Source organism: Artibeus jamaicensis, unplaced genomic scaffold (genome assembly GCF_021234435.1).
Source record: "Artibeus jamaicensis isolate MK-2021 breed Jamaican fruit bat unplaced genomic scaffold, CSHL_Jam_final contig_1015, whole genome shotgun sequence".
Lineage (NCBI taxonomy): Eukaryota > Metazoa > Chordata > Mammalia > Chiroptera > Phyllostomidae > Artibeus > Artibeus jamaicensis.
Window position 1 is genome coordinate 20,161,677 of NW_026521194.1, and position 17,477 is coordinate 20,179,153.

A 17,477-nucleotide genomic window follows, 5' to 3' on the forward strand; every position below is an offset into this window, starting at 1 on the left:
CAGTGGTTTTCTAACAGTTTGTTATGGCACCCCGGCATCTCAACCCTTTACCAAATTTTGTAAAATGCATCTTTGCCTCAAATGAGTATACATACTATTACTGAGGTCTGCAGGGTTCATCTTTCAGAGATAAAAGCTGTGGCATAAGAGAGGACCAGCAACACAGAAAGACTGTATGTTTTCTGAAATGTGTAGACATATAAGACATCAAGGTAAGGGTAATAAATAGCTGTCCTCACACCAGACAGGGCATGGAAAGATAAGCACATAAGCCCTGCCCTTGTTGAAGCTACCTGTATGGACACCATGAGACACTGTTTTATTGTAATGGGGATGGTGGTATGTTTTGGTTCTTTGAGGCCCTTCGTTGAGATTGCCAATAATTCTACCACTTTAAAGTGGACTACGAACACAGAAGACTGAGAACCTCCAGATCTGGAGAATACATACAGATTTCAGTTATCTGAACATACTCTCTCACACGGAATGTGGACTAAGGGAAAGGCTTAATTTAAGGGCAGATTTGGCATCCCAGAGGCAATTTTCAGAAATGAGTAGTCAGAGTAAATTAGACCAACCCTAAATCTGATGTGTCTAACAGAGGGCATTATATAATCGAAGAAGTTGTCCTTCCTCTAATTTGTGCTTTGAGATGTAACTATCCCTCAGGGCACCAAAAATAGGAGAGTGCTCAAAATTCCCAAATGTGCTCCTCCTCCTTCTGCCTCTCTAGCTTCCAAATTCTATTGGCAGCATTTTCTTCCCTGAAGGTTTGTGTCTGAACCAGATACAATGCTGGTACTTCTCTTGGAGAAGCTTGTGCTTCAGTAAATTTTATAAGAGGAATAAATGGGAGAGCTTCCCGTCTCTGTCAATCACATTCATTCAAAATATTAGCGCATGCCAGGACCGGAGGTTGTGGGGAGGAAAGGGAGGGGGAGCGGTAATGCCATGAATTGTTTTCCTGCAGCTGGTATTGCTCAGTAACAACTGTTCATGCAAAACAAAAGATCACTTCAGAACACCAGAGACAGACAGACAGAGTCCAACAGAAAGAGATCATTATAATCATATTTTAAAGATCAAACAGCTTGAATTACATTTGTTCTGAAGCCTACTTAAGTTTCCCAGTAGTCTCATATAAACATAACAATTTAACATACCATTCCATAATGATATAGTATTAATGTAATGGCAAATGCATATTAGAGTACCTTCAGTCATCTAGCAGGTTTCTTATCTTCTACTTATCTTCCAGGGCGCTGGGTAGAAAAGATAAAGCATGTTAACACAGGGAGGCAGTATAGCACAGTGGTTAAGAGCACACCCTTGACATCACATCAGAATAAAGCCCCAGCTTTGCCTCTTACTGTGTGACCTTGGGCAAGTTTCCTAACCTCTCCAAAGGCTCAGTTTCCTCCACTGCTGAACAGAGGCTGAATTTTACCTACTTGATGATTATTGTAAGAATTAAGAGATGGGAATATGCATGTAACAGATTGAGCACAGTGACTGACCCATAAAGAGCAGGTAATAAATATTTGCATTTATAGTTAGTAAATGGATGAAGAAGCAAATACTTTGTCTTTTCTCGTAGACCTCTCATTTTTCTATCCACATGCCAACAACAATCTAAGCAGAAAACAGGAAGTTTTTGGAAGTAGTCACAGCAAGTCATGTCAGATTGCTATGGAGAGTGAGATGACTCCAATATGCTCCACCCTTGCTTTGCTGTTGGATCAAAGCCCTGCTACCCAGCTGTGCTTGCCACCAAGGATTCCTCCTCTCACCCTCTCCATCGTGTCTCCTGTTGGACTGCAGGACTAGTCACAAAGCAGCCACTGTGCCTGTCCACGTAGGAAGTGAGCGTTATGTGTAAGCACTCAGGTAGTTCTCGGAAGAAAGGATTACACAACTCCTACGTAGAGACGCAGTTCCCTGGGGCAGAAGTCCACAGCGATAACAAGAGACAGGAGGGGAGGGCAGGGCAGAAGACTGCTGAAAAATCTTTGTTTCTTTTTTTTAATGGGCAAAAATATGAAGTATTCCTAGCTTTAGATCTTAGCTAGTTCCCTCGGATCTTCACTTAACTGCCTGTAACGTCGAAGTAAACAGCAAGAATGATCACATACCTGGAAAAAAAAACAAGGAAATATTTTTCAGGTCTATGTAAATGATGAAATCCAGGAGGAATGTTACAATTACAGGTTTCCTTTGACAAGAGAACCACCAGGCCCTCTGCACACCAAACTGATTTTATGACTGTGTCAGGCTCAGGAAAAGTGAGTAGTATAGTCACTTGCAATCACTTACAGACTATGTGAATGTCTACACCAGGTTCACATGCAAAATCCACCTGCTGCTTCTACTTAGGTGCTGTTAAAACAGTGTTTTAAAAAATCCTTCCTAAAAGAATACAAAACCTAAACGTAAAAGTATTTGCCTATGTCAGAAGGTACAGAACTGCTGAATGACGCTGAGCCTCGCTGGCCTAAAGCCAAGTGGCGCACTTCCCCCTGAAGGAAATTATAGTTGCTGTCATCGTGTTGTAATAAGCCTCTATAAAATAATAAAGCATTATGTTTCTGCTGAGTCTTGAACAAAAAAAAAATGAATCAGAATCTGGCTTCCTTAAAGGAAAAGGAAGAAGTGTGTATTTGCTTCTACAGGAGAGGACATTCACTTGGCCTCATGAAGTATGCATTTTGTTCATCCCTTTTTAAATTCTGCCTTTCAAAGGGAGCTATATGTGACCTGATTTGAAAATGCTGATCATGTGCAGAAGATGTTGCCATCTTTTGCTTCATAGATTTTTAGAAGTGTGTTTGCTGCTCATAACTGGCTTACATACACAAGAAATCCAGGTGGAGGGAGGAAGTACTGGAAATACAAGACAAGGGTGACGCCATAGTTCCCTGAGCCATCTCTCCAGCAGCAAATGCAGAAACCTGGTGGAAATTTAGTGAGCAGGTCCACGAGAGGTTCCCCCACTTTTGTGACTCAGCTATTACATGGAGAATAAACTCAAGCACGTGTGCTCAAGTAGTACAGCAAGGCAACCCTGGTGAAAACCAATAATGGTCCTAGGGCAAAAGAGCTTCAATAGGTTGTTATTCTGAAGGGTTGCTTGCTAGTTAGGAGAGAACAAAGGTCACTATAATTCATTCCCTGGAGTTGTGCAATGTGGTTGGTGCTTTAGGCTAGAGACTGCCTCAAGTCTTTACAACATGATCTCCTGCTAAAGTCTTTAAAACATGATCTCCTTTCATCTGCACACTTCATAAAGTAGAACCTATTATCTTCATGTTACAGAGAAGAAATTAAAGGAGCTAAGCAATTTTCCCAGGGTCAAAGAGCTAATAAATCAGGGAGCAAAGAGTTAAAAACCAAGGCTGACTTTTAAGTTCATTATGCAATGTTGCCTCCCAAGTCTGTTTGCCCTGGGCAAATATTACACTTACATTTCAAAGACAAGGAAAAAGAGGGAGGTGGAAGTTGCTAAATGGGGGAGAAGCAAATGGAAATTTTTGTGCTATTTATTCGCCCACAAGGTTTACCAAGGACAGACACACTTTAAGAGATCCTTACAAGGCTGCAGTACAGGTCCTGCCCTCAGGGTGCAAACATTTTAACTGGAAAGATACCTAAGAATATAAATCAAAGCCAAATAAGTGCTACAATATAGTTATACAAAAATTATTGTATGTAAGAGGGTGGAGAAAGAAGAAATTTTTTTTGATGGCTTGGCAAACAGTTAGGAAGACTTGTTTTGCCTACTAATCATTAATATCACATCTGTTTTAATCTCATTAAGAACATTTGACACATCTTTGCCAAAATTAATGACTATTTATACTGAATATTTGAAGACTTTCAAGTCTATAAACTATATATATACATTTTTAAAAAACTCTTCTTCTATATTTTCAAATTCTTTGGTAGCAATGAAAATTGGTAAAATTTACAAAGAAAAAACAGACAGATCATGAGGTTGAAGGTAAAACTCAGGGGGCTGAGTGAATTGCCTGAACTAAGGCCATGGTCAAATCCACTGGTCTCTAGGCCCACTGCTCCTTCATGCAATTACTTCTTCTTTGTTCAATTTTCAAAGTGTTAAACAGCATTATTCTTTTTAATATGCTGTAAGGAAATGCATTAGGTGAGGATTTACTGATGGAGAAACTTTTAGGAATTTCTTGCTGTCAAAGATGCAAATATTTAAACATTATAAAAGGATAACCTAAACCACTTGAGTGTCTGAAAACTTTCATTTTGGTCCTGGGGAGACTTGAAAATTATGCATTGTTTTAGAAAATGATTTGTGTTTTAACCTCAGAAATGTGTTTGAGAGTTAAAGATTTTTTTTGTTTGTTTGGGAATTTGTGGGTGATATACATCATTTATTTAAAAGTGAGAATAGTTTAAATGACAAAGAAGATGATCTGGGACATGTTAGTAATATTCATATAAAAGTATAAATTCTATAAATTGCTATATCATCCCTGGCTGGTATAGCTCAGTGGATTGAGTGCAGACTGAGAACCAAAGGGTCGCCGGTTCGATTTCGAGTCAGGACACATGCCCCGGATGCAGGCCAGGTCCCCAGTAGAAGGTGCATGAAAGGCAACCACACATTGATGTTTCTCTCCCTCTCTTTCTCCCTTCCTTCCCCTCTCACTATAAGTAAATAAATAAATGTCCATATTGTTTTTGTTATAAAAACTGGCTTTGTGTTTTCTGGATATTTCCCTTCAATTTAATTCATTAAACTTTTTAAAAGCTCCATTTTCTATAATTTTTATTATTAAAAACAGGGTGGTTTTTTTTTCATTCTCCTCCCATTGATAACTTTTTTCCTCTTCTCATTACTGAGTTATATAATGTTTCATTACACCTCAGCACTTGGCATGAGGTTGCTTACATCAAATCCACTTACCCATGCTTCAGAGGTTGATAATTGTGCTCTTTTAGTAATGACAGGTATGCAGCAAGAATGCACACTCCTCTTATAATCTGTGTACTCCCATAACTGGAGAAGATTCTATTCTGAAATGTTATCTATTGAGAACCAGAGAACTTTTAAACCCTAAAGAACACATTTCCTAGAGCTATAAACAATCTTAGATCCTCTTTAGTCATGGAAGAGGCTTAATCTTGCACATGAAGAAACAAAAGCCCAGAGATCTTTGTACAAATTGGTTTCTTCCATCAGCCAGTAATCTGACTCATATAACCCAAAGTAAATGACGTGATTTCTTTACATCATTGATTAATGAGTATTGTGTGCTTCCTTAGTTGATTTTGTTTTATAGGTGTGTATTTTGTCCCTTAGTTTATAAGCATATAATCACTGGGAAGAAGAGGAAGGAGGAGGAAGAGGAGGAGGGGAAGGAGGAGAGCAGGAAGAGAAGAAGAAGGAGAAAGAAGGAGGAGGAAGAGGAAAAGAGGAAGAAGAATGAAGAAAAGAAGAACAAATGTACAATGTTTTTCTTCCAGCTACTTGGACTCTTCCACATGAAACTGGATTATAGGATAATAGAATCACCTTAGAAATGCCATCAAAGTGAATAACATATGACTCCTTGTTGCTTCAAAGTAGACATGAATAAAAGGTATAGACCTGTGTTTTCCCTGCTGGAATATACATTGTAGGTGTATGGCTAGTTTTGACTATTTCTTCATTGAAGAACAAGATAGCCAAGACCAACCTCGAGCTCACTGTGTTTGACACATCACAATTTTCTGATTATGGCAAATCCACCAAGCAAGTTCTTTTTTGTTTTTGTGGTTGTTATTTTGAGACAGAGAGAGAGAGAGAGAGACAGGAACATCTATTTGTTTCCTCCCATATGTGCCTTGACCAGAGATCAAATCTGCAAACTTTTGGTGTTGGGGGCTGATGCTCCAACCAACTAAGCCACCCAGACAGAGTGAGAAAATGTTTTGTTAAAAGTGACTTATGACTACTTCAATAACAATATTTGGAAAGTTATTTTTGGAATATATTATGTCATATCATTTTATGATGTGTAAGCCTAGAAGATACATTCCCCTCTGCCCCAAATAAAATAATTTTCTTTTCTGACTCTGGTACTTACCAAGTACATGTGAATTTGGGCAATTTCCTTACACTTTGAGTCTGTTTTCTCATTTGCAAAAATGGAATGAGAATATCCTGTTCACAGAGTTGTTGCTGATAATTAAAAGAGAAATTATGTAATATGCTTACAAGATAGAAGGTAATTAATAAATATTACCTCACTTCTTTCTCAACTCTTCTATATCTTTGTCCTATTTCTTCAGAAATATAATTTAATACTTTATAATATCTTTAAAGTCTAATGACTTTAATCACATTTTAAAATTTATCAATTTATATGGAACCATAAACAACCCCAAATAGTCACAGCAATTTTGAGAAAGAAGAACAAAGTAGGAGGGATCACAATACTTGCTATCAAACTATATTACAAGGTCACTGTAATCAAAATAGTGTGGTACTGGCATAAGAACAGACACAGACCAATGGAACAGAATAGAGAGCCCAGAAATAAACCCATGTCTCTATGGTCAATTAATATTTGACAAAGCGGGCAGAAGCATAAAATGGAGTGAAAATAGCCTCTTTAACAAATGGTGTTGGGAGAACTGGACAGCTACATGGGGAAAAAATGAAAGTCAACCACCAACTTATACCATACACAAAAATAAATTCAAGGCAGATAAAGGACTTAAATAAAGTCACATCATAAAAGTCCTAGAGGAGAACGAACATAAGCAGAAAAATCTCAGGTATTCCACACAGCAATATTTTCACCCATGTGTTCCCTATAGCAAGGGACATAAAGGAAAGAATAAACAAATGGGACCTCATCAGAATAAATAGTTTCTGCACGGCTAAAGAAAACAGCAGTTAAATGAAAAGGGAACCAAACGTATGGGAAAATATATTTGTCAATAATACCTCAGACAAGGGCTTGATCTCCAAAATATATAAAGAACTCACATGACTCCACTACAAGAAAACAAACAATCCAATTAAAAAATGGGCAAAGGACCTGAATAGACACTCTCCAAGGACGCACAAAGGGCCCAAAGACATATAAAAGGGGGCTCAGACATCACTAGCCATCAGAGAGATGCAACCTAAAACCACAATGAGATACCACTTTACAATGGACAAATTATTAACAAATCAACAAATAACAAGTGTTGGAGAGGTTGTGAAGAAAAGGGGAACCTAGTGAACTGTTGGTAGGAATGCAGGCTGGTGCAGCCACTGTGGAAAACAAAGTGTAATTTTCTCAGAAAACTAAACATAGAAATGCCTTTTGCCCTGACAATTCCACTGCTGAGATTATACCCTAAGAATCCTGAAACAACCAATTCGAAAGAACTTGTGTGCCTGGTGTTCATAGTAGTACAATTTACAATAGCCGAGTGCAGGAAGCAACCTAAGTATTCATCAGTAAATGAATGATTAAAAAAAAAAAAAACTACAGTATGTTTACACAATGGAATTCTAGCACAATGCAGCAGAAAGAAAGAAGGAGCCCCTACCTTTGCAGCAGCATAGATGGATCTGGAGAGCATTATGCTCAGTGAAATAAGCCAGGCAGTGAAAGACAAATACCAAATGATCTCACCTATAAGTACAACCTAATCAACAAAACAAACAAGCAAGTTAAATATAACCAGAGGCATTGAAAGAAAGAACTGACAGTAACTAGAGGGAAGGTGGGAGGAGATAATGGGGGGGGGCAAAATAGGGGAAGGGCCATCAAAGAACATGTATAAAGGACACAAGAACAAAGCCAAAGGGGGTAGGCTCAAGGGTGGGAGTGAGGATGGTTAGGGCAGGAGGTCATGATGTGGAGAAAATGGAGACAACTGTACTTCAAGAAAAATAAAAAGTTTATTAATTTTTTTTTAATAAAACTTTTCATTGAGGTATAATTTATATATAACAAAATACACAACTGAGACAATTTTTATACATATATACCCATGTAATCAGCACCCAGAACCAAACATGGAACTTTTACAGACCCCAGAACATTCCCACATGCCACCGCCAATCAATACTTGTCCAGAGGTAATAACAATTATTCTGACTTCCACAATTATCACTAATCTTAAATATGTTGAAATAGAAAAAGTAAGTGACAATATATCTATACCCAGGAATTTCCAACAACAACAGAAAAAAGCAGTCGTTCATATCTCCTAAGGTGGAAAGATCCCAAAACATATTGTGCTATATTACTAATGTGACTGAAAATTAATAACAGAAGTGATGATAGAAAGACTGCTAGATGGAAAGGAGAACGGGACTATTACAAATGAAGCTATTTTAAGTTTTTTAAATTCTTACCATGTGTGGCCTCAGCAGAGGAAGCATCCAAACTGAAGCCAGCCACCAACCACCTAAATTGGAAGACAGCAGGAAGCACTGTCAGAGCATATATTTACTGGAGCAAATGTGCTCCTCTCCCTCTAACTTGGACACCACCACACCCTGAGCTGAGACTCCTTCTCACAGTGCTTGCCAGGCCCCACCTTCCCTATCTCCATCTAAAGAGCGTAAATGAAAGGCAGGGAACCCTTCATTGCTCTCTGTGCAATAATATGAACACCCCACTGGGGTTTATCAAACTCTTCCTAAAAGTCACAACCAAAGTGGATTCTTCCAAGATGCGGTAAATAAACATAGCCTTACAGAGCATTTTAGTCGGTGTTAGCCAAAACCAAAATAATGGGGCAAGGCCTTGTCTCTTAAAATCCTGAACCTATCTAATTTGCTTCTATACCTTCAAACTAAATTTTTGTTAATAACTGGATTTAGATAGTCAATAACTAAATGACTTCAAACAAAAAAATAGCTGGTGTGTTTCCAAAACAACTCAAAAGCTACTGTTTGAAAAGCACCTTTATTCTTCCTCTGCACGTAAATGTGAATTAGTGGACACACCCATAGATGTACATCAGTCTTTTTCTCTACAATTACCAGTAAGAGCCTGGAAAGCCTCCTTATTAATGAGTTTCACCGCCCCAAACTTTCCAGAGTGCAACGTAAGCTTCTTTCCTCTTGTCCTGTTACTTAAGGAGATGGGAAACAACCAATGTATTTTTTATAATGACCCTCAAATCTGTTAGACCTTTATTCTCTAAGTGAAATAACCCCACAGCTTTTGGGCCTTTCTTCTTAGTCCTTATTTTCTAACCTTAACTGCATTTTCACTCTTCTCTGGAGTTCTGCCAGTTCCCCACATACTCCTTGAAGGGGAGCACAAAGTGGCCACAGTTGGGGTCAGACCAGGGCTAGGAAAAGCTGACGGGCCACTTCCTGCCCTTCAACTTACAAGCATCTCGCTATCTTATTGGTTTATAAATAAACAGCACTTATTTAGATATTTCTAACAGGGCTGCTGTACCGGCTAAAAGTCCACCTTTCCCCATCCTGCATGGCAGCATTTTGATTTTGTCCTGTAAACTTTTTGCACTTACCCCTTTGAACTTGATCTGATTCAAAACATCTTACCTTTTGAATTTTTGAGGTCACTTTAAATCAGGTCCCTACTTTCTCACTACCTGACAAAAGATGTTGCAAATTCAGGAAGTGCCTTCCCAGAAGTGAAGCCATTGATCACGATTCCCTATTTTCCCCAGCCATTCACAAGGCAAGTGCTGACATTGGTGTACTAATAACCACCAGTTATTGAGAGATTATACTAGGAAATTTTACATACATTATTTCATTATTAACTCACAACAGCCATATGAGGCAGATCTTATCACCCCCATTTTATCAAAGAGGAACCTAAGGTTAGCTAAATTAAGGAATATGGCCACAGAGCCAATGAGAGCTGGATTCAGACTTGGTTCCCTGGCCCCAGAATTCCCTGTGCCACAATGCCAGGAAGCTGGTACTCACTGGCATTTGGGTGTAACCCACTAAGCAAGTATGACTCTGCTTGTAAAATACATGTATGGTTTGTCCCCAAAATCAACAAGCATGGGTTCCTGGCAGACTCAGGAAAAGGATAAAAGTAAAAGAGGAGGCAAGACAGAATGCAAAGGGGGGGGGCATAGTGGAAGGTCATCAGGTGAGGCTTTCCAACACCTTACCTCTTTCTGATCATAAAAGTAATAATGTGAGACAGAAGCAAATAATTTAATGGTCCTGACAGTGTGGCACATCTCTGCATTTCCCTACTGCGATGCCTTTATTTAATTAGTTCTTTCAACTTAATTTTCTACTACTATTTGGAAGAGATAAACATTATTTTTCCTATTAAGTCTGTTACTACTTTATCCACAAAATGAATTTTATGAAAATGGAATTTAAATGTGAGGGGAAAACTGGAAAGTCATTTGTCTGTTTGCTGATACAGCTGTACATGTATGTGAACACCTAGAAAGGGGTTGAGAGTCGGGCTCAACTGCAGAACTGCAGCCAGAAGCAGTGTGGGGAAAAAGTGGGGGTCTTTCAAACAATACCATCTGAGTGTTTCACTGTAAGATGTTTGCATATTATATAGATTGGATCTTTTTTAAATCAGTTGTATTTAATCCGTCATCTGTCCTAAACTCATTTTAAGGAATTTTATTGTTTAAATAGAAAAAAACCCTCAGTTCTATGGGCCAAATATTAAATAAAATACAGTAAAATAATGTAAAGGAAAATTTAATAAGATATGTGGATGTGAGGAAGGTTATCTTTTTAGAATTGATTCTCTGAAATCAATTTTTAAAGCTCCTAAGCAGAAATAGAATTCTTAGTTCTCGATCGATATCAATTCTACAAACCCAAAATTATTAGGAAGAGTGACTCAAATGTTAAGCTTTTCCTCAAGAATTTGATGAACTTTCTCTAGTGTTAAAGAAGAAGTTCTGCTTTTTTAATACCATTTCTGACTAAAGTTGGACCCGTACTAAATCAAATAAGAATTACTTCAAAAATTTAATACTACTTGCATGAGTTTTCTAAGAACCTTAACCTTAGCTCTCTCAGGAGCACATTTTTACAGATACCTGACGAGTTTACCAATGCATATTTAAGGGGTGACAACCAGAGAACTTCTATTGTGCAGCTATTCAGACTTAGGTGTTTCTTTCTTTGAATCAATAAGTTTGTTGAACTTTCTAAACGAAATGGTTTCAGGACTCCTCGACAGTCCTAAATCTGCTTGCCTTTGTAATTTGCTTATGTACAAAAATAAATCCATTTCAATCACTGTCTGGCCAAAGTTTAAACTTAAAAATAGACCCGCAGTTCATCAAAGGGTTGGCCTGCTGATTCAGTACAATGTAGCTAGGCCTGACCAGAGGGCATCCTGCTTAAATGGTAAACAATGTATCCCTGATATAATTCAGCACAGAGAATCCAACCTAGCAAAAAAAACTATGTCATATGAGTGAGGTAATTTGCAGGTCCTCAATAAATGTTTGTTGAAATTGATATGGAATCAAATCAGTAAGTTCCTCCATTATACAGTACGATGATAGTCATTTATAAATAATTTAGTCTACAATTAAGGTATGGTCTGTTTTTCCATAACAGAATCCTTTTAACGCTGTATTATTTATTATTAGGCAATATTTAAAAAGTAAATACGAGTATATAAATGTAGAGCCTCAGCTAACATTAATGTCGTCTGAGTTGAGGGCTACCTCCATATAGGAAAGTTGCATAGTGAGAAATATATATATAAATTGTTCTATACAGCCTGTACGGAATTACCTTAATTTAAACATGATCTAATAGGACCACTTTCTGGATGACTCTGCATCAGGTTTTTAATATTTAAGGATGGTGTTAGAAGAAACTGCAACAGCAAACACCTATTCCAGTTTTTGTTCTTACAAGGTTGTATTGGTCTGGATTATCAACAGGCTCATAATGTCTGGGGACCTTCCACAATAGCTTTGAGAAAAACATGCAGTCAGTTTGAGTTACAATAAATTTTCTTTATCTGACGGGGACTGAAGGATGCCAGTAAAACACCGAACAATTTGACATCAGGTGGGTTCCAAAACTCCCATTCTGAAATTAAATGCATCCTAGAACCATTGAACCAAGGCCAAAGAGGCCTGGCAAGTAACTTCATTAACATCGAATGGAAAGCAACAGAGAGGAAAGAACTGAATTTCCTTCCTCCCCTGCTAGAATGTGATGAAGAGTCATGGGGAGTATATTTTTAAGTATGTATGCCTTATCTTCCCCTTCTTGGCTCACAGGTATCCTCTGAAATAGATGCCAGCATCAGCAAGTGTTTGGAGTGTCTAGAAGTCAACACCCAGACAAGTGTGCCACCTGGGGTAGAGAGGTCTGTGTACAAACCTATCAGACAATGGTCCTAGGCTGTGTCCCAGGCTCACTGCAATGGCAGGGCAAGGCCAGCGACCAAGAAGCTGGGCTACAATTACTGGATGGCAGTGTAGAACCTGGTTGAAGGTGAGGGCTTTGCAGCCAGCTGGTTTGTATCTCAGCTGACACCAGATTTTCTGAGCAATTTTCTTTATTCCTCAGTTTTCTCATCTGAGAGGAGTGATATTTAATAACATTCATCTCAAAGTATTGTTCCAAATATTAATGCTTATAAATCATGTACAATAGGCCCTGCCTGGTGTAGCTCAGTGGATTGAGTGCTGGCCTGCAAACCAGAGGATCGTGGTTTGATTCCCAGTCAGGGCACATTCCTGGGTTGCAGACCAGTTCCCATCAGGGGACCCATGAGAAGCAATCATACATTGATGTTCTCTCCCTCTTTCCTTCTCTTCCCCTCTAAAAATGAATAAATAAAACCTTTTTAAAAGCATGTACAATAGTAGTTTGCACATGGAGAGTTAATAATACATTAAGTTAATATTAGTTATTCATCATTGAAACCAAGTATCCCATTGTAATTTTACCTCTCTAGATGGTTTAATACTTCAAGTTATTATGCTTGATTTCCAAGCCTTTAGTCTCTCCCCTCTCTGAACCACCTTGCAGATACAGCCATGGTAAGGCTTCCAGGAAGTCTCTTCCCCCATTTCACTTTCCTGCTCAAAAACATTCAAGGACTCCCTGCATCCAAGGAAATGTCTGAAGTCCTCGGTCTAATAGCAAAGCTACCTATGTAGTCTGGTTCCAATCTGCTTTACTAACCTACTCCAGCTAGACTGGCTCTCTCGTTGGCATCGGCCATCTGGTACATATTTCTATTTCACTTTTCATGCACACACTCCTAAGTATACAACATGTGCTTGGTAACTGGTTGCCAGCCTTGTTTTTGTTCCGGCAGCCTGGACTATGAATGTTTATGTCTGACTGCGGCAGAGGACCCTGAGGCTGTGGCCTAACCAGAGAGAGGTTTGCACGGAAAGTCCAGCCTCACCACAGCGCATCCTGGGAAACCTGACAACAGTAACAGGGGTAAGCTAAGGCCAGTAGCACAGAGCTACCATAGTGTGTAGCCTCAGAAGTGTTGAAGAAATGCACATTATGTATTAAAGCTCGTTTTAAAAATAATATCCCTATTGAGAAGTTTACAGAGAAGTTCTCAGGTGAGAAATCTGAAAATAAGTCTCTGGAGGCCTAGAGATTTGAAAAAGCCATAGTGTATTCTTGGCTAAATATTATCCTAACTGTAAATCTTGTTTATTCAAGCTTCCACCCACAGGGGCACCCTCTTTAAGAAATATTTGTTTTGATTTATTTACACAAAGCTAAAAAATAATCTCTCCTTCTAATCAACAAAAACTTCTGGCCCCATTCACAAAACTGACTTAAAACTCACGGTTGTGATGACTGGCTTCCTTTATAGTGCCCCTGGGGTTTGGAGAGAACATAGCAGAGAGCAGAGTATGCTTCGGATTAAGGAGAGGCCCAGAGTGATGTGCTGATAACCCCTGAGGTTGGGATGGGGGATGGAGGGGGATGTTCTGAGTGTTTACTCTTAGCTATTCATTGAGGAAGTGAAGGGCAGCCCCTCTGACAATTTGTAAGATGAACATCTTCCTTCCAAGGACATGTTCTGCATTTCATGGCCATAGAAAAAGGACAGGGGAAAAATGAATTTTAAATAATCTTGCATTGTGACAGGAAGTTTAGACAATAGCTTTCCCTTGTATAAAGCAGTTTTGCAAACCACTTTCAACAGAAAAATAGAGTCTAGACCCTCTATGTTGAGCTCTCGCTAGACAGCAGTCACAAATTGGTGGCCCTTGAGGAAAAATACAGCTCACAAACATGTTTTGTTTGGTCAACACTAGGTTTTTAATTTTTGTTTCAATGAAATTGACTTTATATTTGATATGTGTTCTGCAGTTGGACACAGTCCTCACAATTCCCTATAGTCTTACACTCTCTAACATTTATAGTATCCACTAGTCCCTGCCCAGAAGCATTTGATTTTGCTTTTCCTACTAGACTGTGTCTCTTTGAAAGAACTCTTGTGAATGGCCTTAGATGATCCATCCAGCAAATACCCCTCACATGTGCCCTCGTGCCTTCTACCTTTGTGCATCACTCTCTTCAAGACTCTATCAATTTTATACTCGACTCCTCTTTTTCTTAAGATTTTATTTATTTATTTTTAGAGGGGAAGGGAAGGAGAGAGGGAGAGAGATATCAATGTATGGTTGCCTCTCATGTGTCCCCTGATGGGAACTGGCCTGCAACCCAGGCATGTGCCCTGACTGGGAATCAAACCACAATCCTTTGATTCGCAGGCCCTCGCTCAATCCACTGAGCTACACCAGCCAGGGCTTGACTCCTCTTTTTAAATATACCTCAGCAGTCCCTGGAGGCTTATTTTTTTTATTATCCAGTGGGAAAAGGCTATCCCCACTTCACACTCATGAACTCTGCTTATCTCAACCCTCACTTTACCCACAGGGCTCACGTAGGCAGTGGGGCTTCAGTAAGTTAGTTTCTGCTTTCATGCTGAAAAACCTAGCCTTGAATGCGCCGTCAGTATCTTTCGGCTTCACAAAATACCTTCTCTCAAAGAAGATGGAGATGATGGTAAGCTGGAATCTTTGTTGTTCGTCATTTTCAGCCTGTGCCAAAACTTCCCGACCCTGCTCCTCCAGTACCACCTGCCTCGTGAGGCCCCCAGGAGAGTGAAGTGCACTTTGCTGCTTTGGGTTTCACGGAACATTTCATTTCAGTAAAATGCATGGCATTCCGTTTGGGGTTGGGGGTTTTTTTTGTTTGGTTTTTTATTTTGGCCATGAAAGAGGGTAAAGGACAGAGTCTGCCTTTGACATAAACAGGACTCATCCAGTAAGTAGCCAGAGGGAAATGTTGGCAACATGTAATTAGCCAGCTGGTCATCCTCTATTTAAAATCCACCCCCTTCTCTAAATGCCAAGTTCTGAAGAATTAAATATTTTAGCATACCACGCATAGTTCGAAACCAGATTTTTTAAATCTGTTTTCACGTTGCCCCCTTTCTCCTCAGCCAGTTTCCACATGCAAACTGAGGGTCAAGTAAGTTAATGCCTTAAGTAAAAAGGTGCTGAGACTTTTGGTTGGCCCAACTGAAAAGTCAGTATAAACTTTTCTTGAACTCTTGCTCAAGAAGAAAACTTCTTGAGTCTTAATTATCTTTGAGGCTGGAATTCTCAGGGCCTATCTCACAATACAGTCCAGTGCCTTTAGTAGGACAAATATTTCCTTTATTCCAGGGTTACAAAAGCGATGCTTGGTTATCAAAACAGACGCAAAGCATGCATGAAGTAACTGAAAACCCTGGTTGCACTTGACAAGCCCCAGCTCTCAACTGTTTTGGCCTTTGCCAATCCCAACCTCCTGTCCTGAAGTCTGGGAAGTCAACAGCCTTTCCTGGAATTCTGACAGATGTCCATCCCAGATCTTCCCCTTCTTGCAGTGCTACATTCCCGCAGGTCATCTCCTCCTTGTCGTTTTCCTCCACTCTAATCTGTTTACTCCAACTACACTCGACTCAGATGACCTGGTCCTACTCAAAGCAAGAACATTTCAACTCATTCATTTTCCCTTTTACCTTCTGATATTCCAGCCTGAAAATCTCCATAAGTGTAGATCTTGTTGGACTAGAAATGTATAGCGAGGCATTGCAAACATAAGAGATGAAGTCTCTCAAAATGGAAACGTTAAGGTCTGTCCTACATCTTTCTCAGGTTAAACAGCAAACAGTTCACTTGAAGTTTCAGGAAAAATGACCCTCACAAAGGAATAGCTTATGGGAAACATTTCACTTTGGGGTATTCATTTACTGAGATCGTTTCCAATTTTGTTACTATGAATTGCTCTTTGACAATGAATAAAAAACATGTTTTAAACCCTGGTTTCAAAGAGAAACAATAGCATAGCTTCCTTGGCTCTTTAAACCCCAGAGCTACACATTGCACATAAAATTTACCACAGAGCCATTTATGAGAATTTAATCTCTGCCAAATATGCTACCAATTCTTGTGGGCTTTATCTGTCAGAAAATACACAGGGCAACTGTAGAGTATAGTTCAGTATGTTTCCCACATATTTTGTTGTGCTACATGAAGCCAACATATTTTCTTCTTTTATGACTCCTAAGAGAAAAAGGCTTGATTTTTTTTTATTTACCTACATCATTCTATGCCAAACCCCCTAATGTGTATCTGGGACCAACGCAAAGTAGATACTATCAGCCAAAAAGTATATCAGATATGCTTGTGATAAACAGCCTAGAGCAAAATAGAAGTCATTAGTAGATTTTAACAAATTGCTCATCTCCCCCACTAACTCAAAATTCCTGTGGATGAAAAAAGGGTTTTACAGAAAGTAGCCTTAAGGACGATCTGCTCATAAATTCCTAACTGGGCAGGTCATGCTGGTTAGTCACGTCCCAGTCATATAACTTCTTTAATAAAGGGTCGACCTCTGCCTTACGCAAGCCCCATCTATTGTTCTGTGCACGTGGCTAACACACCTTTGAAACGCCTCTTTTCAGACCCTTCAGACCACCTTCAAGAGAACGCCAATCTCGTTAACTGTCCTGCAGTCCAGTCCCCACCGTGCTCCCTCCTACCTTCACAGGGTCTTCCTTATATCCCCTCCTTAATTGCAAATGCCTGAAAGAAGCTGCAAATTACCATTCTGGGGAGCACTTGAGATCTCATTTTCCAACGATTGTTATCAGTTTTAGCTCAGATAAAATCTTATAAAAATTCTTTACAGGTTTGGGGATGGAAAAGGTAGAAGAGGTCAAAGGGGAGATAAACGATGATGGAAAGAGTTTTAACTTGGGGTAGTGAACACACAATACAATGTACAGATGATACGTTGTAGAACTGTACACCTAAAACCTATATAATTTGTATTCAATGTCACCCCAATAAATTCAATAAAAATAAATAAATAGGTAGGTTATTTATTTATTTATTTATTGAAAATTCTTCACAGGTTTGAACATTCTTACATCAACATTCCCGTCTTCCCATGCCTGGCAACAATGTCCAACTTCTAA

General features: G+C 39.1%; 1 protein-coding gene across 10 annotated transcripts in view; it reads right to left on the bottom strand.

The window, feature by feature from the left end:
* CD28 (CD28 molecule) overlaps positions 1-13,801 on the bottom strand; it is a 92,585-nt gene extending 78,784 nt beyond the window's left edge. For 4 of the 10 annotated variants that reach the window (XM_053657412.1, XM_053657398.1, XM_053657350.1 and 1 more), the window contains exons 1-2: positions 1,791-2,083; positions 1,215-1,262 (exon numbers count right to left, since the gene is read on the bottom strand). Coding sequence is in view for 3 of the 10 variants with exons in the window: in XM_053657190.1 (XP_053513165.1) it covers positions 1,215-1,224 (10 nt within the window). In the remaining 7 variants the exon portion in view is untranslated. The other 6 variants (XM_053657166.1, XM_053657275.1, XM_053657316.1 and 3 more) reach the window with 5 other exon arrangements.
* Between the last annotated feature and the right edge of the window lie 3,676 nt (positions 13,802-17,477).